Here is a 23,474-nt window from a genome sequence, read left to right as displayed (position 1 = left end):
TGGAGAATAGGTTGACTCCCCTTCTTTGTGTCAACCCCTTACATGTTAGAACACTGCTATCATGTCATCCCTAGTCCTTATTTTCATTAAATTAGACATACCCAATTCCAGCAATCATTCTTCATTTTAGCCTTCAGTCCCCTAATTATCTTTGTTGCTCTTCTCTGCACAGTTTCTAATCTCAACATCTTTTTTACATTTTGTGCGACCTTGTCTATCTTTTCAAGTAGCAAGTTGTGGTCTACTTTATCAAATGTCTTACTGAAGTTCCAGTAAATTATATCCATAACATTTCTCTGGTCCACTAATTTTGTCACTTTGTCAAAGAATGCAATATGATTTGTCTGGAAGGATCTGTTTTTGACAAAACCATGTTGGCTTTTGGTTTGGTTTGTATCTAGGTGTTCTCAGATTTGTTGCTTGATTATCTTTTCCAGAATCTTCCCATGTATTGACGTCAGACTAATAGGTCTGCAATTTCCTGGATTCATTTTCTTTTTCTTTTTTGAGGATGGGAACTACATCAGATTTTTTTCTAGTCCCCTGGTAATTCCCTGGTGCACCAGGATCTTTGAAAGATACAGTTCAGTGGTTCTGAGATCACATTTGTCAGTTCATTCAGAACTATGGGATGTAATCCATCTGGTCCTGGTGATTTGAACTCATCTAGGGTAGACAAGTGCTCTCTTACCATTTGAAATTCAGAAATAAACTAGTTGTAGCTCAGGATAAATCCTGAACTCCACATCCATCCTTTTTGGGGGAAAACTGGTATTTTTAATTCTGTCAGATGAGATATAGGTTATTTGATAGTACTGATGGTTTAGAACCTACATCATCTTCTAAGACACCTTGTAACAGCTATAGTGGCTGAGAATAGAAATAGCCACAGTTTCTACTACTAGACTACTAAAGTTTTTCTTAATCATTATCTTGCAAATAAGTCACTTCCTTTATTTTCTTTCTCATGTTCATCTGTATCATCTTATAATTGGACATAACAAAAATAGGGCCTCTGCAACCAAACCTAATCGCTAGGAATGTTCATAGAAAAGTAGGCCCTTTTTAGATAAATAAATTCCAAATCCTTTATGACATTAAATCACACCTAATAGGATGTATTCCCGTGAAGGATGTAGCTATGCACTCTATTTTAAACTTGAAAAAAAGGCAATCAGAATATAATAGAGTTAGCGCACAAAGCATCTGGGAACATGTAATATTCTTTAATGCTTAGTTTCTTGGTATTTTATTCTACCAAAAATAAACTCATTTTCTGCAAACATTTCACCTCTTTTGGATCAACTAACAACCCCCCACCATTACTTTTGGAATGGCAGGATATACATTTGGCTACAGAATTACACAAATTAAAAGTCAACAGATCATCCCATCTACTGTATGCCCCTTCTTCAAAACATTACTTTTAGGACAAAGATTTCATTATTCAACCCTAATTTTCACATTTTTTTCCAGTCTTGAATGTGATACTGTGATTATTGTTCAGGACAGAACCAAGTTGAATAAACGCTAGGAGAGCCAAAGAGGAAGTTACACCTTTCAATAAATGAAGGACACTGGTCTCATTTGTATCAACATGCTTCACTAGAAGCCCATAAAAGTGAATTCGGATATAGAATAACAGAGTTGGAAGGGATCTTGGAGGTCTTCTAGTCCAACCCCCTGCTTAGGCAAGAAACCCTACACTTCAGACAAATGGTTATCCAACAAAAATGGGGCAACTCCTTTATTTATTAAAATACATGTAGAGACACAGTATGTATGTATTTATATCAGTTTGTTTTTCAACCTTGGCAACATTAAGATAAGGCCAAGCTGGAAGGGGAATTCCAGGAGTTGAAATCCACATATCTTAAAATTGCCAAGGTTGGAAAAACATTGATTTGAAGGGCTGCTGCCAGGGTCATCCAATTGGCAAAAGCATGACTCTTATAGAATTGCAATGTCCTCAACAATAAAGGAATCCAAATTCAACCACAATGAAACCCACCCATGTATATACCACATATATCCACACTGTAATTGAATAATAACAACAATACTGCAATCGAATCATAATTGTAATGGAATCCGCACTGTATATTGGACATTAACACAATTGAGCGAGTCCAGCAGTGTTTCACGAGAAGAGTACTCTACTCCTCTGCTCGCAACAGAATACCTTATATCACCAGGCTTGAAATTTTGGGCTTGGACAACCTGGAACTACCCCGCTTTCAGTCTGACCTAAGCGTGGTGCACAAAATTATCTGCTACGCCCTACCTGTCAATGACTACTTCAGCTTCACAAGGACACCATAGATACAAACTCAAGGTAAACTGCTCCAAACACAATTGCAGAAAATACGTCTTCAGCAACAGTGTGGTCAATGCCTGGAATGTGTTACCCGACTCTGTTGTTACATCTTCAAACCCTCCTAACTTTAACCTTAAACTGCCTACTGTTGACCTCACCCCATTCCTAAGAGGTCTGTAAGGGGCGTGTATAAGCGCCCCAATGTGCCTAACGTCCCTGTCCTACTGTCCCCATTTATTTGTACCCATTTCCTGTGTTCTTAGTCATGTTTATTCTTATTCCTGTTATTTTGTACATGAGTGACAAACTAAATATTTTTTTTAAAAAAATAAATAAATATATGGGTGAATACATTTATATTCATCTAATCGAAGACGCTCCGAAGGCTTCAGCAGGCTGGAGGGAATTTGATTCCCGAGTCTTGCCCCATCAGGCTCTTCCCAAGTAGGGAGGACTACAAAGCCCATAACTCCACTCCGCTCCCCATGTTAAGTTCAAGATTCGGGAGACCCGGTCGCGGCCCCTGGAGCAAAGCCGGTTGTCCCCAGACTGGAAGGGGGAAAGAGACCGAGGAGCACAGCGCGCGCGCCCTATTTGCCCGCCGCCCTCGCTCCCGCCTGAGGTAAAAGCGCGGCGCCGCCATTGGCCCAGTTCGGGCGCAGCCGGGCGCGTTGACGAGAGCAGCGGCCTTCGCCTCGCGCTCGGGGCGGCGCGCGCCGAGAAGGGGAGGGGTGGCGCGTGCGCGGCCCGGCGAAGGTGGGGCTGCCGACGGACTGACGGACCGGGCGACAGACCGGAAGACGGACAGGAAAGGCGCGCGGGCTCTTCCATCCTTTCGAGCGGGCGGCGGCGGCCGCTGCTGCGGGGCTGCCCGGAGCCACTCCTCGCCGTCGACGGACGCCTCGCCGGCGGGAGAAGCCACAACCCGGGTAAACGAGGCGGGAGGAGGAGGAAGAAGAAGAAGACGGGGTGGTGGTGTCCGTTGCCTCCCCTGCCAGGCCCCAGGGCTTCTCGGTGGCGAGGCCGCCCGCCTGCTCAAGGCGGAGGGCAGCGTCTTCCTGGCCACCCGGGCGAGGCCGCCCTTATCCCCCTCCCCAAGGCGGCAGGGAGGCGGCCCCGCGTTCCTCCGGAGCTTTGGCGGGCATTTTGAGGGGTGGGGGGAGGTGACGGCTGGGCAGATTGTTGCGCGGACTCCGAGGGGGCAACAGCTTGCCGTGGCCTTTGCTGCTCTTCCCGAGGAAAGGCGGGAGGGCGCTTACCTGGGACGGGACGGGGAATGGTGGCCGCTGCCCTTCCCGAAAGAGCCGCCTGAAGTGAGTCTTAAGCCACGCTTCCTCGAACGGGCGTTTCTTTGTATGTTTCTCCCTTCTGTTTTCCTTTCAAAAGTATTTGCCGGGATTCCTGGGAGAAGTGAAGTATGGAGATGCGGTAGTTTGACTGGGAATACCTGTTTGCCTTGAATAGGTGAGGCTGGTGGAGGTATAATGTTCCTCTAAGGTCCCAGGCTCTTGAGGCCTGTCTCTGTCTAAGAGAGGCTTCTTTATTTCTGCCTGTTGTATTGCACAAAGTTAGGCTTGGCCTCTTCTTTCCCCTTCCACTTGGGTGATTGCCTTTGAATACTCTATGCACAGCATAAAGCCAAACTTTACACTCTTCAACTTTTTCACACTTTTCTGATTCTGCTGCCTATTGTAGTTTCATGCCTTTCCTTAAAGTCACATGATGGGCCTGAGTCTGTTGTTGTCATCACAAACAGCTTAAAGTCCATCTGGAATGTTTATATATACTGTATTTTTGCCTTTGGGGTACAGGGAAAATTAAATATGATGTCTCATAAAGTTCAAATTAAGTTGAATAAATGGTTGGGTTGGTGTTCAGCTTCCCGTGTGCAAAGTAGTGTGTTTCAGAGCAGAAGCACGAGACCTTGTTACCATATAGTTTCTCATCTGTTCGCACTGTTTGTTTTCATTTTTTTTATTTTCTCCTAGGAAACAAGTTTTGTTGCATGAAAGATGTAAGATTTGGCAATTTAATCTAGTATGACTTCTTTTGGACTTTCTTGGGCAGCTTTGAAGACTTTCTCAACTTGTAGTTTTGTCCTCTTTGGAAAATTGTGTTGCTGTTGATTGATATTATTAAGAGTCAAATGTATTGTTAAGAGTCAAATGTATTGCCCCCAGAGTTATTTAGACTATAATTTGTAATGCAAGAACATAAATATGGACTAGGAGAAAATATATAATATTGTACTCTGCTTTTATAAATGAGAAGCTGACTGGTGTCGAATGTTGTGAGTTTGCTTGAAAACCAGGAATAATCAGGTAGCATATGTTACCGGTAGTTATGTGCAGTTTCAGGAGAACTAGTTGCCATAAATACAAAATTCTTTTGGAACTTAAAGAATTCTAGCTGGCAATATCATGGACAATCTTCGTTTGGTTTTAGAAATACCCAACCTACTTTTTAGAATTCTCAGCTGTCCCAAACAAGGTACCATATCCATAAATTTACTGAAGACTTGATAAGGCAGTGGCATGAATTTTTGGGAAAAATGCATCATAATAGAAGCTGGTGTATAATACTGATTGACCCAGTGTAATAATTATACAGAAAATAATTTTGATTAAAACAATTGTCATATATAGCAAATATAATCCACATGGTTGTCATACTCTTTGTTTTGAATTAATTTGGTGACGTGTAGATGAAGGAAAGGCAACATTTGTGAAAAATTAGGATGATACACTATATAAAGAAACATAGATCTTCCACATGTACCCTTTGAGTGAAATAAGAGATTCAGTCACCCTGTAGAATTATTATTTTTGTCCTGCTCTGTTATCAGGCAAAGAAAAGCCAATATTTGTTGAGGAAATAAGCTAGATTACGTAATACTAAATTCTATACCTTCGGTATTCATTGTCTCAAAGAAAATGTTTGAATTTTAGGTCTTCATTTTATTGATTATTGATTGCTGTGCTCAGTTAAAATTATTACTTGTAAAATGTAAAGCTGCAATCTATAATAAAATAATTTACAAAACTCTTTATCTACTTTTAAAAAAGCCAATTAACTGGTTAACATGCTTTTTCTAAGCACTGGAAAAATTAATGAGGGTACTTTTGAAAAGTTAAAATCATTGCTGAATAAGTTTATCCATCTCGTCTGCCACATATTTATTTCCTAATCTGATAAATTTTGTGCCTCTTAAAAATGCTAACCAAACTGTAGACCTAGTAAGTATTCACATGAGCTACAGTGATGATTACAACAGATATGTTTTAAACATTAAGCTGAATAAAACATGCTTATTCTTTTTATGGAATTGATTATTATCTGGAATCTAGAGGATTTGTCTATCTTCAGGGTTTTTAAAAAACTTTTCCAGTAAAATGGACACTGTTCCTTTTCAGAGTGAACTTGCACTTTGTCATGCTATGCAATCGAAAAATGGTTTAGTATGGAACTAAAGCAAACGAGAGTATGTTTTAAAAGAAAATTATTAGATCAGTTTTTTTGGCACACTTGATAGTTAATGCAAATCTTATCCATGCGTGTGACCACCAGAGTGACCTCAAGCCAATCATGCTAACTTGAATTTCATAGAGCAATTAAGGAGAATAAGAAGATATAATTCTGTGCTGGCAGTCCTCAACTTACAACAGTTCACTTAGTGAACCTTCAAAGTTACATGGGCGCTGAAAAGAGTGGCTTATTTTTCACATGACCATGGCAGCAGTCCCATGATCAGAATTTTTAGCAACTGAATCATATTCATGATGGTTGCAATGTCCCAGGGTCATGTGATCTCCTTTTTCAACCTTCTGAGCAAGCAGGGAAGCGAGATTCACTGAACCATGTCATTAACTTAACACCTGCAGTGATTCATTTAACAACTGGGGCAGGAAAGGTCATAAAATGGGGCAGTAATCAATTAACAAATGTTTCATTTAACAACATACATTTTGTGCTCAATTGTGGTCATAAGTCAAGGACTATGTATATATTGTCCTGATTTTCTTAAAAGTTGGGGTAGAATCCAAATGTGAGTTGAGACTTTTTGTGTAACAATTACATTACTTTCAATCTTGCCCATCTTGAAAGCAATTTAACTAGGTGCAAGCAATGGCAGTTTTAAATTGTAAATAGCAATATACTACATATTGTTTGCTATACTGCTGTTATAATTGGGTAGATGCAAAGGACTATGAGAAATATTAATGAATTTGGTTCTGTTCATGTAAGTTCTGTTAATAAGAGTTGCCTCCAGGCAAGATGGATGGCATATAAGTTGAATAAATGAATAAACAAAGCAATAAGTATTAATTGCAAATATTGTAAAACATTTCAATTCAAACATTCCAGGAAATGTCCAATGTGTGCGTGGATTGGCAGCCTTAGCTACCACATGGTTAACTTAATGACCACATGACAATTACTTTGACAGACTTGTGTTTCATATTTAGAGTATTTGTGTAGATAAGTAGGATAATCTTTGCAAGGCAGAATTGGTGTATGAAAGAAAGTTTTATTCTTTTGCTAATGACTTTTTTATCTGCACTTCCTCACAACCTTTAGCTCATTGTTTCAGCAGTTGTAACTCTGTATTTTGCCATACAGAATTGGTGGACAGGGGAGCCTGTCCTGTAGAGACCTGGATTGGGCCTTTTTTGCTGTATATATGTGCATGAGAATGTGCATTTAGTTAGCAGCTTCATATTTTGCAAATTTACTTTTCTTTAAGGCCAGTTATATATAACTGTACAAAATTAAGAGTTTGTCCATATCTGGTAACACATGTTCCTAATAAATTGAAACACTAAGATGGTATAGTTCATGTTTATTAATATTTGTAATATGTTTCTTGAACATGGGCCATTTTGTATAGATTCACTAGCATGGGAGTACAGCCCGGGTTTGAGACCACTGCATCATTACGTGCTCTCATTACTTGCCCCAACTCCAGCCCACCTAGCGGTTTGAAAACATGCAAGTGCAAATAGATCAATAGGCACCACTTGGATGGGAAAGTAACAGTGTTCCATGTGCCTTTGACATATAGCCATGCTGGCCATATGACCACGGAAATTGTCTTTGGAATGCTGGCTCCCTTGGCCAAGAAACAGAGATGGGCACCAGGCGCTGGAGTCAGACACGACTGACAGAAAAAACTTTATCTTTTTTTTTAACTAGAAAAAACAGCTTTCCCCCTACCTAGATACCTTCCACGTATGTTGGATGCTACCCATTATTCACAAACAGCAAGCAAAAAGCTAAAGAATTATAGAATATTTAATGGTCTGAAGATAGTATATTGTGGTGACTTTTATGACAGTCCCTTAAATCCTGATATTTTAATTGAATTGGATGTACTTGAATGGAAAATCTGTTACTAATCTGTGTCAGTTAATAGATTTTAAATTTATAATAAATATTCTTTAGTTTTAGTATTGATTTGTTGCACAAATGAGCCATATGACAAAACTTCTAATCTTTATCTAATCTTTGTTATTTTTCCTCTTACATTAATTAAATACAATCCTCTCCAAGTTGTAAATGGTGTTCAATGGCTAAAGAACCATTGTTTTCTTTTTTTTTAAGTGATATTTTTTATATCCAGAATTGCTGGCAAATATTTTCCTGAGTGATAAAAGAAATGACCACCTTTATTCAGTGAGAGATTGATAGTATTTCATTCATACCACTATATGCATAATAGTTGGGTTGAACAAAAGACATTATGAAATGTTGGTTTGCCACAAAATGTAATGGAATTATAGGAGTAGGGAAATATAATGACATTGGAATATAAAGCAGATGAGTAGTAGAAAGAATATTTGTTATGTGAATATCAATTTCAGCAAGAGTCATATCTTATTTAATTCCATTACATTTCCTTAATACAATTATATTTATTAATGTATATTTGAATAGCTCTGTGTGACTTACAAAGCTACACATACAATATACAGAATTCTGAAATCACCCCAAAATAATATTAGAAACAAGTGCTTAGAACTCGGGAAGGCAGGAATATTAGTTATGTTAGCTGTCTTGGGTTGTTTATAAAAATAATAAATAAAAATTTTCAAGTAAGTCCAAAATTGAAATAAGAGTAGGCCAGATTTATCAGCATTTATAGTAGTAATATATTTTGTTGTGTGTGAATATATCTGGGGCAGGACCTACAAAACATGCTCCATTGAAAACTGAATTTACCAAGAAGACTTTGTCACAATCCCGCAATTATTTAAGGCCTAAGCTTGGTAAGGCTTTATACCCCTAAACAAATACTTTGAATTTGGCTTGGAAAGCAATTGGCAACCAATGTGACAGTTTCAGCATAGGAGTTTTTGGGTGGTGCCACTCTCACTGTATAAACTGCATGCTTCATTTTGGTTCAGTCACAATTCTGTAACAATTTTGAAGACAGTCAAAACAACACAGGAATGTTGTAATAATCTACACTTGATGTTACTGGCACAGGTATCACTGAAACCAAGTCTCTCTCCAAGTATAAACACAACTATCACAGTAGTGGAAGCTCATGAAAATCCTCACTTGCTACTATTACCAGTAATTTATATGTTTATGTAATTTAGTTTATCAGTGCAAGTTCAAAGAGAACTCCTTGACTATGAACTTGTTCCTCATCAAAATAGATTATATCTCATAGAGTAAGAGATAATTTTGTAGTTGTACTGTACGGCAAGGAAATTGGAAGTTTTATTTATTCTCTTTCCACTCCCTTCCCTCCCTCCCTGTTCCTTCCAATAATTCAACAATCTCTTGTCAAATTCCATCATTGTGAAGTATACCCAATTCTATACTGCCTTGAGGATCCATGAAGTAAATTTGAATACATTTGACTTGCTGGTTGGGGTCTGGCATTAATTTTTATGTTCTTTGTAAAACTTTGCATACAAATTTATTTTAAAAAAATAAACAGTATCGCCTGACACTAAAAGCTTTACTTTCATTTTGGTTCAGCTTTCTGATGTGTGTAAATGAGCTGCCTTCTGCAGTTGATATGTGATCCTGGGAAAAGGCATGTTTGGCTGCAAGTGTTTCTGACAGCTGCTATATTGTACATGTGTGCCCTTGTTAATACGAATCATGTTGCACTTTGAATTGGGATCCTTGCAATACCCTACTTCATATTTTAGCTTCTGAAACAATAATGCTAAGCACGTATAGGCTGATAGATTCCTTTTATTTAGGAAGCATACATGAATAATCAGTTATAATTTCTGCACTTCTAGATATGGCTCGTGGACAGCAGAAAATCCAGTCACAACAGAAAAATGCCAAAAAGCAAGCTGGACAGAAAAAGAAACAAGGCCATGATCAGAAGGCTGCAGCTAAAGCTGCTTTAATATATACATGCACCGTCTGTAGGGTAAGAGGCTCTAAAACAAAATACTGGGCAATCTTTCTAGATTTTAAATCAGGAGTATGAAGTATAGCAAGGCAACATCCTTCTGTGTGAAAAGTTTGTATTATATACATAATGGGTAAGGAAATTTTGCCTTAGAGCTGTTTTCCCTTAAGAGTAATACATTGGGAAGCGTCTTTCAGAAGGTAAGACAGCTGGAGTTTCCAAATAAGATATATACATCTTATTTGGATATATATATCCAAATATGATCAATATACATATACATTGATTAAATAAAATTATTATCAATAAAATTATTAAAATTATGTGCAATGAACACGAAATTAGAAGAAACATGTTAGTTAAAATATGTAATATAGGTAGTCCTCATTTTATGACCATCAGTTTAGTGGCCATACAAGATTATAACAGCACTGAAAAAGTGACTTGCAGCCAATCCTTGTACTTATGAATGTTTGCATGATGTTGCAACATGCTTGTAGTCATCACCTTTTTTTTAACCTTCCCAGTTGACTTCCCTGATTCTAATCAAGGGTTGGATAACCTCTCCAGGTGTTTTAATCTAGGAACCCCACCTAATTCAGAGAGCATGGATATTTATAAAAATTATTCTTCCAATTTAAAGATTATTGATTTGATAGGGGTAATGATAGAAACATCAGTCTGTCAAAGATTGAGTTATTGACTCCTAGTTAATATTTATTTTTGTGGTCAGAGGATAGTAAAATGTTTTCCTTTAATGTCATATTAGGATTTCAAGAAGATAAAAGCAATTCTAAATAATTTATCGGGAAAACTATATATGAATTTCATTAAATACATTTTATTATACCCTGTTTCCCTGAAAATAAGACCTCCCTGGATAATAAGCCCAATCAGGATTTGGAGCGCATGCGCTAAAACAAACTCTCCCCGAAAATAAACCCTCCTCGAAAATATTGCAACACAGCAGCAGCCATAAGGTGACCACGCTCGCTGCTTCCTGCACCTCAAAAATAAAAAGACCTCCCCGAAAATAAGGCCAGCACTTATTTCGTGGTCAAAAGAAAATAAAACCTGTCTTATTTTCGGAGAAACACGGTAGCTCTTTGATGCCCAACACTAAAAATATGCGGAGTTGAATTGTTTGATTTTAATAAGGAATGTCAACTAAATATAAATAAAAGGAAGGCACTATTATGTGACCAAATTGTAAGAGAATTAAAGTTGAACATGGGTGAATATGTTAAAAACAGGGAAATTAGATGAGGAAAGAAATGGTAATATTCCAAAGCCCATTGACTATGAATTGAGTCAAAGAAGCTAAAGGAATGTGGCAGATCTTAAGGATATAGGAAGAAGAATCTGTCCTTGATTCTGTATGAACATTTGCGTTGCTTTGTTCTCTCCTTAATCAGACACAGATGCCAGATCCCAAGACCTTCAAGCAGCACTTTGAGAGCAAGCATCCCAAAACCCCCCTTCCTCCAGAATTAGCTGATGTTCAGGCATAAAGTTCACTGGTAATTTTGTACCATTTAAATTTGGAATTAATTGATCATAAATCCTAAATAATTTTGTCTCATATTTCATTTGTTATATTTCTTAAGGGTATGAAAATGGAGAGATAACTTTAATATAAAATCAACTGCTACTTGAGCTTTTTCGGGAAAGGGGGAAATCTGTTGCATTTACAACTTAACTTGTGTAGTTAGGCTATTGTTTTCATCAAGCCTATTTGCAAAGCTGCAAAAAATAGCTGAAAGGGTATGTTTACAATGTTCTCATTTTAGCCAGTTCTGTTAACAGTTGTTTGTAATGGTTAATTTTAAAATTGGATGACATTAAATAAGTGTTTTTCAAATTTGGCAACTTTAAGATGTATGGACCAAGTCCTAGTAGTCTGAGAAATTCTGAGAACTGAAGTTTGCGCATCTTAAAAGTTGTCAAGTTTGAAAAAGACTGCATTAAATTATTGCATACTATTAATAAGATAATGACATAACAATTCAAGTAATGAATTTACTCTTGTGTTTCAGGTGAATTCATGGAATTTATTGACTCTTCTATTGCCAGACATTACATAACAAATCTGCAGCTGCTTTTCTAACAAACTGTTGATCAGCAAAAAAATGAAGGGGCTATAGAAACATTCATATTTTTATGCTGTTCCTCTTGGGCTTCGTGTAAAGACAACTCTGTGTAATTGTACAGTTGTGCCCTACTTCAAAATCTGGAAATTGGCTCATTCTAAAAAAAATTTACAGTTGTAATTATATTGATGTTCATATTGTGTAAAATAACTCATTTAATAAAATAGTACTTTGATTTTACAATATCACAGGTCAAATGCTTGTAGAAATTCTATTTCCATGTTTTATTTGCCTTATAAAACTTCAACAAGTGAACTTCTTACCCTGCCAAAAATTAGGTAGTTTAGTTAGATTCATTGCTGTTAATTAAGTCAATTAGAAACAAGCAAATAATTTCTCCGTTCAATATGATACTTGCCTGAGCATGATCATTTTCTAAAGCAAAAAAAAAACACTGCTTTTGACTGAAGACGAGTGCACTTTCAACTACTTAGGTTGGAGTGCCTATTCTGCCCGGCCATTGTGAAATTTCACTCTTTATGCATAGAGGCACTTGTATCTTGGATTTATGCACTGGAGTCACCTGCAGTAGCAGTGAATCATTATACTAAATGGTGGGATATCAGAAGTATACTTGAACTGAACATTGTTTGTTTTTTACATGATCTGAGTGGTTCAGACCATAGCAACACGAAATAACGGCTTTCTGTTGTGAAGACCCACTGTGTAATTTCTCAATTGTACCTGTAAAAAGTGGGCCACCTTTCATATGTAAAAATGACTACTGTAAATGTTTCCCTGTTTGAAAACAAAAATGGAAAAAGCTTAATTTGGTGGAATAGGATGGCATATGATGAGAGAAATAATGGCTTATTCATTTGATTAGTTGGAACTGATTATATATAGCAGTGCGGATGTTAAAATTTCAATACCAGGTAGTGTTGCATTATGTTACAGATTTCGAAACTATGTTTGAGCAAGATTCTGATCTCAGGTGCAGTCTATAGGTTCTGCCCCAGGTGCTTTTCACTCAAACAGATAATTTGTGACAAGTTATTTATGTTACTGGTTTGACACTGACAGTAATATTAACCAAAGTTTGCTTTGTGCCTAGAACAGACGTCTTTGAAATCATTCTGTTAAGTCAGCACACATAATACACATTTGATACATAAATAAAAAATAATTATGATCTGTTTGTTTACTAATCTGATACGTCAGTTAAGTTGATGCTATTTTCATTACCATGGGGTAAACAAGACCAGATACACTGCTTACTTGCACTTGTACACCTGACATTGGAATAAAGCTCTTACTGCGTTTTCTTTTCTTATCTAATAAAATGTCCTCATTGTAAAATGACAACGGGGGTCCCACAGGCAAGAAGTCTGCCTTTCAAAACAATAAGAGGTACTGAAAAGTTGGAATGGAACACCGTTTTAAAAATAATTTGAAAGACTATATGTTCACTAATTTTACTTTAGTTTGTTTAGGTGGAATTCCGGAAAGCTACTTTCAGATAAATTCATTCCTCAAGCAGATGCATGTAATATTTTCTTTAAGACTACTTATCAACAAATAAAGGGATGGGAACAAAAAATAGGTTTCTACTAGATTAGTACAACTGACCCACTTATGTTGCAGACTGCATTTTTCTGAACTGCTGTTATAAGTAGCTTGTGTCTGTATACTGAGCAAGCTAAATCTTGATTTTATACATTAATTAAACTGCTAAAGATAATTCGTTTCTAACTAGTCAAAGGCCACAAGAAAATCCTGACATTTAACATATGGGAATGAATTGGATGGGTTGTAACTATCCATAATAAGAATATTTTAATTCTCTGTTGATTAAAGGAATGGGTGTAAGGAATAAGTGAAAAAAAATCCAAATCTTGTGGATAGAGTCTGTTAATTCTGGATCAAAAGACACAATTGTGCATTGTAATGTGTCTGATTAAAATCTTTTTAAAAGCAAAAGTTGAAAATGTGATATTTCCTGCTTACCTAATGCAAGTGTCATTTCTTTAACCTTGATGCTAACTGAGCAGCTTTAGTTCTTTGTTTAGCACAAGGAATGGAAATAACAGCAAAAGTTTCATTCGATTTGCATGTGTCATTCATAGATAAAACCAAGATACGTTTAGAGAAAATATGCACAAGGACTTTGCTGTTATGAACATTGTGATATTGGTAGTTAGCAAGCAGCATGTTTTTACGTAATTTGTTTAAACCGTCATTCGTCATACTTAAAATACACAAGGTATAATGTGCCAAAATACACAATACAGTAGTGTGTTTCCTTCCAGTGATATTGGTCACAGTCCTATTTCAAAGGGCTAGTTTGAATGTGGATATTCCAAAATAATAATTCTTTTGGATATATCTTTGAAAATGATGCCTAACGTTAGGGATCTGAGTGTTGGCAAAGAACCTTAGTAAAACATTTGGTTTAAATATTGGAATGCTAAATACAAAATCTATCTTAATAGTTCAGACTTGATTGTTATTGTTCTTGGAAAAATATATCGGGCTACTTGAATTTCAAAACGATTATATCAAGTGAGACATTTTTCTTCAATCTGGCAGCATGTTATGTTTGGGGTTTGTTGCTGTTGCTTTACGTATGTGATGGTACAACTCTAGCATTAGAGTTGCAGAATTCTTGAGAAAGTGGGTGGGTGTGCAACATTTTTAAAAGTATGCATTTAAATACAGTCATTTAGGGAATGGTTGAGTTTAAACTTTGGTCTTGTCTGAATATGAACCAGAGTACTGTAAAGCAATAATTTTTAAAAAGGTGGTGGACCATACATATCCATGGGGGATTAAAATATTTTGAAACATGAATTTGATTCGTTTTAATTTGTACTTCAGGAAAACTATAAAATCAAGAGAACATCCATGGTTAACTACATTGTTGCCTCTTAAATATATTCTTTCTCCTTGCTGATTTCAGTATCTTGTATATTAACATGAAAACCAGATTGCTTCCATGAAATATAAGTGCATGAGAAGAAGCTATTCCTTTTTTACGCCTTCACCAGCATCTCTTGGGGAAATTATGGTTTTAAACATTTACTGGCTATACTTAGTATTACAGTAAATGTAAGAAACTTGTGTAAATGTAAGGGCTTGTGCTAGTGCAGGGGTGTCAAACTCACGGCATCACAACAGCATTACGTGAATTATCGGGACCCTTTTCCCATTCGTTAAAATGTGTGGGGGTGGCCAATGCATGATGCATCCGGCCCATGGGCCCCAAGTTTGACATCCCTGTGCTAGTGCTTGCAGCAAGTTTCATGGAAGTGTTATGACTGATCTGCCATAGTAGCCTCAATCTAAGAGACCAAAAGGTGTGTCCAATCATGCAACCTATAGGTAAATATTTGGCACAGGTTGCTCTTCTAACGTGTTTAGTTTGGGAGTACTTTGTGTAAAATATAGTTTGGGAGTACTTTGTGTAAAATATATGTTTATAGTAGTGCATTGATATATAACTGACCCCATCACCTTCCTTCATGAGGCTGATCATCAAAAAACGTAATTCTCATCCTTTAACCATGCTAAGTATAAATAGTTTCCCCTAGGCCTGCTAACATCACATGTGTACCGTAGTGGACAATTTTATATGAAAAAAACAAAGTACTTCCAACTCTCTTAATAGCACTGTAACAGTTTAAATCTGTGTTTTCCAGTTGTGTTAGTGTTTCAAAACTTAGACTTCCCAGACAAAAATTAAGTGTCATAGGTATTCTGAGGAATGTAGTTCCAAGGACCTTTATTTAATAGATAGGGATTTAGCAGACTTAAGATTTAACAGACAGGAACTTTGGCCTGAATTTCAAGCAATATCACACTGCCTGAACAAAGGGGCTAGGATAATGTTGTTTTCCAACACAATTGCAAGGCAGTAGCCCAGCTGAGACAACCATTTCCCTGCTGGGCCTAAACACTACTGGCCACTATTGCTTAGCAAGTCAGTTCCAATCCCAAATATCCCTGATTGTGGCATTTGTACATTGGGCATTTTTTCTGCCTCTGCCCTCTCTGATGATTGCTATTAACAGCAACAAGCCCAGATGTGCTTGAGAACAAAAAAAAAAGCACCCTTTGATGATTAATCTCTCTTGGACATCAATGAACATCCCTTTCCCCATTTGTTAAATCCAGGGCTTCTGTAACTGTAGAGCACTAGGTTGAAGGAATCTGCAACAAGAAATATTGAATAAATCTACACTGATCTGTAGTCTGCATATAACCAGGCATTTTTATACAAAAGCCATTTTTGCATATATATGATGTATGTATGTATGTATGTATGTATGTATGTATGTATATGGACATTCAAAAGGACCATTAAAAGCTGCTTTTATTTTTCAGAATGGCCCTTTTGAATTATTTGTTTTCCTGTTGGTAGTAAGTAAAATGGACTCATGATAGATACATCAAATGCCTCAGGCCAGATGTTATAGAATTGATGCATACTGAACTGGTCTTGAATTCTATTTTCTTTGAGTAGCACAATAACCATAGCAAGGAAACTAGACCCTGGAGTCCTCAACCTGAAGATGCTACATAAATGCCAGGAATGTATAAATGTGATTACTAAGGAAGGAATTTGTACCTTTAATGGTAGGAAGCCACATTAGTCTATGGGAGGGGTGGGTTGCTGCCGGCGTTACTGCCGGTTCGGTGCGTACGTGCTTTACCCACGTGTGCGCAGTTGCCTATAAATAAGTTTGCGCATGCGCAGGACATTTAAATATGCCAAAAAAAAAACATACTGGGGCAACCGGGGAACCGGTTCGGAGGGGTGGCCAGCTTGGGTTGCTGCCGGTTCTGCAACCCAGGCCAACATTCCACTACCGGTTCGGCTGAACCGTTAGCAACCCACCTCTGGTCTATGGTGACAAATCAGGAGGAGTCAGGTAGCAATTTTTATTAAAAGACATTTTCATGAACTGCATAAAGCCTATTAGTTGGAAAAGGTGTAATGTTTTTTGGAAATGTGAACTACTTGTAGTGTGTGTGTAGAATCATTAGATGATGAATGGTTTCCTGTGGCTTGTTAGGTTTCACCTCAAGTGCTTGCTACTGCTTATGGAAGGCTTGTGATACGGGAACTAGAGTTTTCCACCACAAATGGACTTTTTTTGGCCAATCAAGGAGTCCTTTGGAAATAGAGCGAGATGGCATGTCAACACTAGCTCTACTTGGACTAGTCACCATCTTTCATAAACTATGCTTGTAGACTTGGGATATTTGTATGGATTATGACTGAATCTCAGTACCATCAAGTGGTCTGCATTCTACTTGGTGAGTTTAATCATTGCTACCAATCTCAAAATTTCAACTGCTGTATGCTTTTCTGTAGAATGTTATATTTGTATTCTAGTGCAATTGTTTCATACTACTGAGGCAAATACAAAATGTATTCCATATCCAGCCCTATTTAAATGTTAGGTCAAAAGCTAGTCTTCAAGTCCAGCTTAATTCCTGGTGACTTTCTTCCTATAGAGAAGTGTTTTGCTACTGCCAACTTGCAAAAACCTTGTTTTTGACCTCCCAGTCAAGTCAGTTCTGGGACTTCCTAGTTAGCTCCCATCTAAATAATACTAATCAGATCTAACCCTGTTTAACTGATCAGCCAAAGTTGGTTAGTTGCTGCCACCTAGCTGAACTTTAAATCCATACACCTTCAGAAAAAAATCAGAAAAGGTAAAGAGGTGCTGTACATGTTGCTCAATTGTCTGTTGACAATTAGCACCTACATTGAATAAATTATTTTTTCCAAGGTTATGACCATCTTTGCAAAACCTTCTTAGCTTAAAGAATATTTAAATTAGGAATTGAAAAAAATGATTGGACAAGATAGACATATCTTCACCTAAGTCTTTTTTGTAACATCTGCATAAATCATCTGATCATTCCTGTTCTATATAATAAACTATGTCAAATTCATGCTGCTTTTCACAATCTCACTTTCAGTGCAATGCATAAACAATCTCAACTGCCTAAAACCTGGAAAATTTGGGAAAGAACAGAGGAAGTGGATGGGAGTGTTTAATTGCTTAACTGAGTGAGCTAATCCAATTTATATTCCAAACTAATTGTAACCTTGGCATGTTGGCCTATTTTTTAGAATTCACCCAAGAAGCAGCGTGAATCATAAGTGACTAAGGCCATATTAAATAAATACTTCACTTTTAAAAGGTGATGTTTCCTACTAAGTCACTTTTGAAGCTAGAGTAAAGTGGTTTACTATTAACATCTTCCAGGATGTTTTTTTCTTTTCTTGTCCTAAAGATAAGCTTTTTTTTGAAAGCCAACAAGACTTAGTTTTTCCTTGAAGACGTTCGCTTCTCATTAATAAAGTCCAGTTACCTTTTGAAAAAACACCTTTGGGACAACCATGACCTTGGTGACTGAATCTCCATAGACATTTATCCTTTATTTTTTAAACTACAGCCCTTGATATTTCTTGATACTCAATCTAGTATTGATCCTAACCAGACTCAACTGTATTTAGCTTTCTTAAATCAACTAATAATTTGCTTTATGAAAAATAACTTTTTCTCTCCCTTAACAAGAAAAGCTTAGAACTTTCTCACTTAGTCTAGACTTTATTGACTAATGTAGACATGGAGGAAACATAAGTTATTGTAACTAAGACAAAGGGCTTTTTTGGTAAAAAGAGAGAAAACTAGGGGGGGGGGAAGGTACGATTAAATCTGATGTAAATCTAGAACAACCAATCGTTTCCTATTCCATGAAGTTGCTGAGGTGGGCAGCCATATGAATTAATAAATTACATTTCTTCCTATCTAAGCTACAATCCACCGAGTTCCTTGAAACAATTTCTAGTATTTTGTAGTCCAATTTCAATTGAAAAGCTTGCCTAACCAGTGTAAGATTTTTCTCTTTTTATAATCATTTTTTAAAAATAGTATCACATATTTGAATTAAAGCAAATGTAACAATCAGTCATGCCATTTCATTTACAATAGGATGGACTAAAGATCTTGTTAGAACATGTATAAAACCTAAGATAATGATGCAAAATTAAGGCACTAAAAATCTGTTTGATCCGTATTTCAAAGAGAAAATCTGGATTCGATACAGCAGCTCTTTTCAACAATTTTCCACTTTCTAATAGAAAGGACAATAAATCTAATGCTAAATCCCCAGGGAAGGAAAGAATTAATCATGGTGTAGGGGAAAAGATTTTAGTTCTCAAAAGAAAATTTCCTATGTCATCCAAGTATTCTCTTAATCTCTGAAAAAACATGTATTTAATATTGCTCTGCTGTGCTGAATAATCTAGACCTGGAGCTAGATACTTAGAATGAATGGTGAATCTACCATTAGAGAAATAGTTTATTTTTACATTTTTAGCTAAAACTTTCCTGAGACTGGGAGTTGTTCCTTGTTTATGCTTTACAACAAGGGTGTCCAACCTTGGCTATTTGAAGGCTTCTGCTGGCTGGAGAATTCTGGGAATTGAAGTCCACAAGTTCTAAATTTGCCAAGCTTGGAGACTCTTGCTTTACAAGGAAGGAAAAACAACCACCTAATCAGGGGTGGGATTCAAAAAAATTTAGCAACCGGTTCTCTGCCCAATTGCTGGGTTGATGTGGCCATGGTGGGCGTGGCCTATTTGGCATCCTGCACCATGGCGGGGGGGGGGGGAGTACCCTCCCCAGTCTCCACAGGTTTCCTTGAGCCTCCGGGAGGGCAAAAACAGCCTCCTTTGGGCTCCGAAGGCTTTCCGGAAGCCAGAAACAGGCTCGTTTCCAGACTTCCGGGACGCCCATTTTTTGCCCACCCAGAGCCTCTGCATGGGTCCTGCACTTATCTGGCATCCAAAACGGGCCACATGGAGACTCCTAAGAGGGGCGGGGTGGGCGGGGCCCGCCAGCCCTTGCAACTACCGGTTCGGTGAATGAGATGTAAAATCATGTTCGGGTTCGCCCAAACCGGTCCGAACTGGCTAAATCCCACCCCTGCACCTAATATTTCAGAAGGGCAGGTACTATACCGGCTTACAAGCCATGTCTTCCTCTGCAAGTTATGCAGTAGGTTGTCTGAACATGTAACTGGCTTGGAATCCTTCCCTGCACTCTCGTCTTTGCGCTACGTTCAGCAGATATGTAGTTCATCTTCTCACCAGCAGGGACAGAATAAACTCCAGATTCCAACGTCTACTGTAGATGAATAGAAATCAATTAGCATTAAGAATTACTACTCTGTTCAGTTGCATTAAAGGTCATCGGTTTTCCTAGAATTGCCAATTACATTCTAGGAGTTCAAATTGTAGAAACAAGCAGACTACTTTTTTCCATTAGCTCTCCCCAGGATCAGGTTATCATAAATTGACTATCATTCCTACTTTGTTTTTGTTTTTTAAGCCATTTGTATCAGAATTCATCACTATGCTGCTGTAGGCAAATCTATGAATGTATGAAAAAAAAACACTTATTAGAAAGAAAGCAAGACTAACTATATACAATTAACCTGCACTTGACACTAAGCGATGCAAGATTTTCGAAGGTACCTGTCTTAGCTTTGATTAGGCTAGTGCCAGGTCTGTCATCTGAAAATTAGATTCCCCTTTATACTTCTTCTTATTGACAAGCTTTGTATGAAATCTTTCTTATGAATAATGTCAATTACATGTTTTATCTTATAATTTCAATTTTTTTAAAATTTCCATTTTATTACTCTGTTACCTCATGTCCTCTCTTTGCCATTATCCTTATGTTATTTTATTTCCTGTTTGTTCCCCCACCCCCCACCCCCAATCAGGGTTGGCCTGATCATTGGCATACCCAGCTGAGTTGCTATTTTTAAGTGTGGGTTTTGATTAGCAATCAGCTGGATGTTTCTACAGGCCTCTTCTCTTAGTTTACTTACCTGCTACCAATCAAACTCCTCTCAGAATGTCAGCCTGTCAGGTGAACCAAAAAATATGACAAGATGAAATAATTCTATTTTACCATAAGGCCATATTAACAGAATTTAGCAAATCTGAAAGTCGGAGGAGGTTTTTAGCTGGTTTTCTCTGGTTCGGGTGAACCAGTAGAGACAGCTATGGGGAGCTCTGCCCACCCCCCCCAACATAATGCATGAGTTCTGCGCATGCGCAGAAGGCGGCGCACATACAAAGACATGGCATGTTGTGAACCGATGGGGAAGGCAAGTGAATCCCACCGCTGCTGAAAGTACAGACTTCCAGACATCATTTTCAACTGCTGCTTCTTTCTCTCACCATTAAGCCAATGGAAGCTTCTGCCTCTCTTATCTATTTGTTTCTTAAATCTGGTCTGTGGGACTGGGCTGGAAATAGCAAAGCACCAGCCATCGGGGCCTCTGGCAATCCAAATGTGATGGGGGGAGGGCTGCGCATGGCCACTCGTGCCCCATTTTGGCCAGCAAGGTACTGCAGGAGGCTGTCTCCCCCCACCCAGCCGGCCCATGGAGAAAATCCCTGTTCTATGGATTATGGATTTGTCTTGTAAGAATATAGCATAGAAAACACTTTCCAAAGTTTGAAAGATGGAGTTAGTCCAGATTTGCAATGCGCTCTCTAAGTCGCACTCTCTTGATGCAAAGGCTAATTTGAAGCTCGACCATGCACATAATGCATACTCATTTGAGTGGATCCGGGTTTTGTATGTAATATAGTTTCCTTCTGTTTTTCCTTTTCTGCTAGATAACAAAAATTATTTTAAAAATAGAATATTTTTTTTCTAAAATCTACCATAGATTTGAAGAAACAGATGAAATTAACAAACTTTTCATGTTATAATTTAGCCAAGGTTTATATTCTATGTTTATACTGTACCCAAAAAGTAATCAAAACATATAATGCATCCTTACAACAATACACATTAAAGAAACAATTATTACTCCATACCAGGGGTGGGTTTCAATTTTTTTTTACTACCAGTTCAGTGGGTGTGGCTAGATGGAGGGGCGCATGTGACTGAGTGGGCGTGGCCAACTTGACATCAATCACGCACACTCAAGTCACATGACCCCTTCACCAAGCCATGCTCACCAAAAGGTTTTGACGGGGTGCTCCCGCCTCGCCGGAGCTAAGGAAGCGTCTACAAACTACCCAGTAAAGAAAAAAAGTGTCCTCCCCGCCCTCAGGAACATTCTGCAGGCTTCAGCAGGGCTGGGGGGGGGAGGCAAAAATGCCCCCGTTTTTGTGAAAAAATGGGCGGAAAACAGGTCGTCGTTCACAAAAACGGAATCATTTTTGCCTTCCCCCCAGCCCTGCTGAAGCCTGCAAATCCTTCTGCAGGCTGGGAGAAGGCAAAAATGCCTCTGTTTTTGTGGGGGAAAACGGCCCATCTCTGGGACCTCTCTGGGACTGGCTTGTACACACCATTAAAAAAAAGGGGGGGGGGGATTACATTTTTTCAATGAAAATTGTTCTGCACATGTGCAGAGGAGAAAATAAAGCTGGCGGCGCCCAGGATAGAACCGGTACGGTCACATGTCCGGCCGAACCGGTAGGAACCCACCTCTGCTCCATACTAATTCTATATACTAAGAGTAAACAATGTCAAGGTTTGCATTCTTATTTATTTATTTATCCCTTTTCTACATTGCCCATCTTGTTTAAGTGACTCTTAAAACATCCATGCACAAAGCAAGGGTTTTGTAGGTTTGGAGTACAGTAAAGTTTACAGAAGGCCAAAATCTGTCAAAGAGAAAAAATTATAAAGCTGTGGGAAGCGAGACAAATAACTTTTCTTCTCCACATCCCTAAAAGCTCCATAAGGATGATGCAGCATGCTTGCAGAATGACAAGATGGAATATTTTGCAAAGAATGGAATAAGGGAGAGAGAGAATAGCCCAGTGATGGCTAACCTTTTCCTGACCAAGTGCCCAAAGCACATGTGCCCAAACCTCCAAAATGCAATGTGTGTGTGGCAGGGGTGGCTTCCTGCCAGTTCTAACCTCTTCTATAGAAGAGGTTCCACAAATGCCGTTTAGAACTGGTTCAGCTCCCTCTCCCCGCCCATCCGCACATCATCAAGATGAAGAGCGAGAGGAGTTGAAGTCCACAAGTCTTAAAGCTGTCAAGTTTGAACACCCTTGGGGTTTTTTTTCCTAAAGGGTTAGGGGTGCAAGGGTCTTGTAACTTGAAAGCTTTAAGACTTGCGTGCTTCAAATGCCAGAGTTCCTGAGCCAACATGACTGGAGGAGGAATTCTGGGAGTTGAAGTCCACAAGTCTTAAAGCTGTCAAGTGTGAACACCCCTGGGGTTTTTTTTTCTAAAGGGTAAGGGGTGCAAGGGTCTTGTAACTTGAAAGCTTTAAGACTTGCGTGCTTCAAATGCCAGAGTTCCTGAGCCAACATGACTGGAGGAGGAATTCTGGGAATTGAAGTCAACAAGTCTTAAAGCTGTCAAGTTTGAACACCCCTGGGGGTTTTTTCTCTAAAGGATTAGGGGTGCAAGGGTCTTGTAACTTGACAGCTTTAAGACTTGCGTGCTTCAAATGCCAGAGTTTCTGAGCCAACATTTTGGTTGCTAAGCAAGAGCATTGTTAAGTGAGTTTCACCCTTTATACAAGTTGGCCATGGCCACCCAGTCACATGGCTGGCAAGCCACTCCCACCCAGTCTCATGGCCAGCAAGCCACTCCCACAAAGCAGGCCACACCTACAG

At 38.3% G+C, this 23,474-nt stretch overlaps 1 protein-coding gene across 2 annotated transcripts; it reads left to right on the top strand.

Moving 5' to 3' along the window:
- Positions 1–3,067: 3,067 nt before the first annotated feature.
- On the top strand, positions 3,068–12,038 carry ZNF706 (zinc finger protein 706). Of its 2 annotated transcripts, XM_081951194.1 has the most exons (5): positions 3,068–3,246; positions 3,704–3,781; positions 9,580–9,716; positions 11,114–11,218; positions 11,735–12,038. In XM_081951194.1, the coding sequence occupies exons 3-4, from the start codon at positions 9,582–9,584 to the stop codon at positions 11,207–11,209; spliced, it is 231 nt and encodes a 76-aa protein (XP_081807320.1). In that variant the 5' UTR covers positions 3,068–3,246; positions 3,704–3,781; positions 9,580–9,581; the 3' UTR covers positions 11,210–11,218; positions 11,735–12,038. The 2 variants fall into 2 exon arrangements, with proteins under 2 accessions (XP_081807320.1, XP_081807319.1); XM_081951193.1 differs by lacking the exon at positions 3,704–3,781 and having other exon boundaries at positions 3,075–3,246.
- Positions 12,039–23,474: the final 11,436 nt, after the last annotated feature.

Source organism: Natrix helvetica, assembly GCF_964273705.1.
Source record: "Natrix helvetica genome assembly, chromosome: 4".
NCBI classification, from domain to species: domain Eukaryota; kingdom Metazoa; phylum Chordata; class Lepidosauria; order Squamata; family Natricidae; genus Natrix; species Natrix helvetica.
This window is presented reverse-complemented; position numbering and strand designations above follow the sequence as displayed.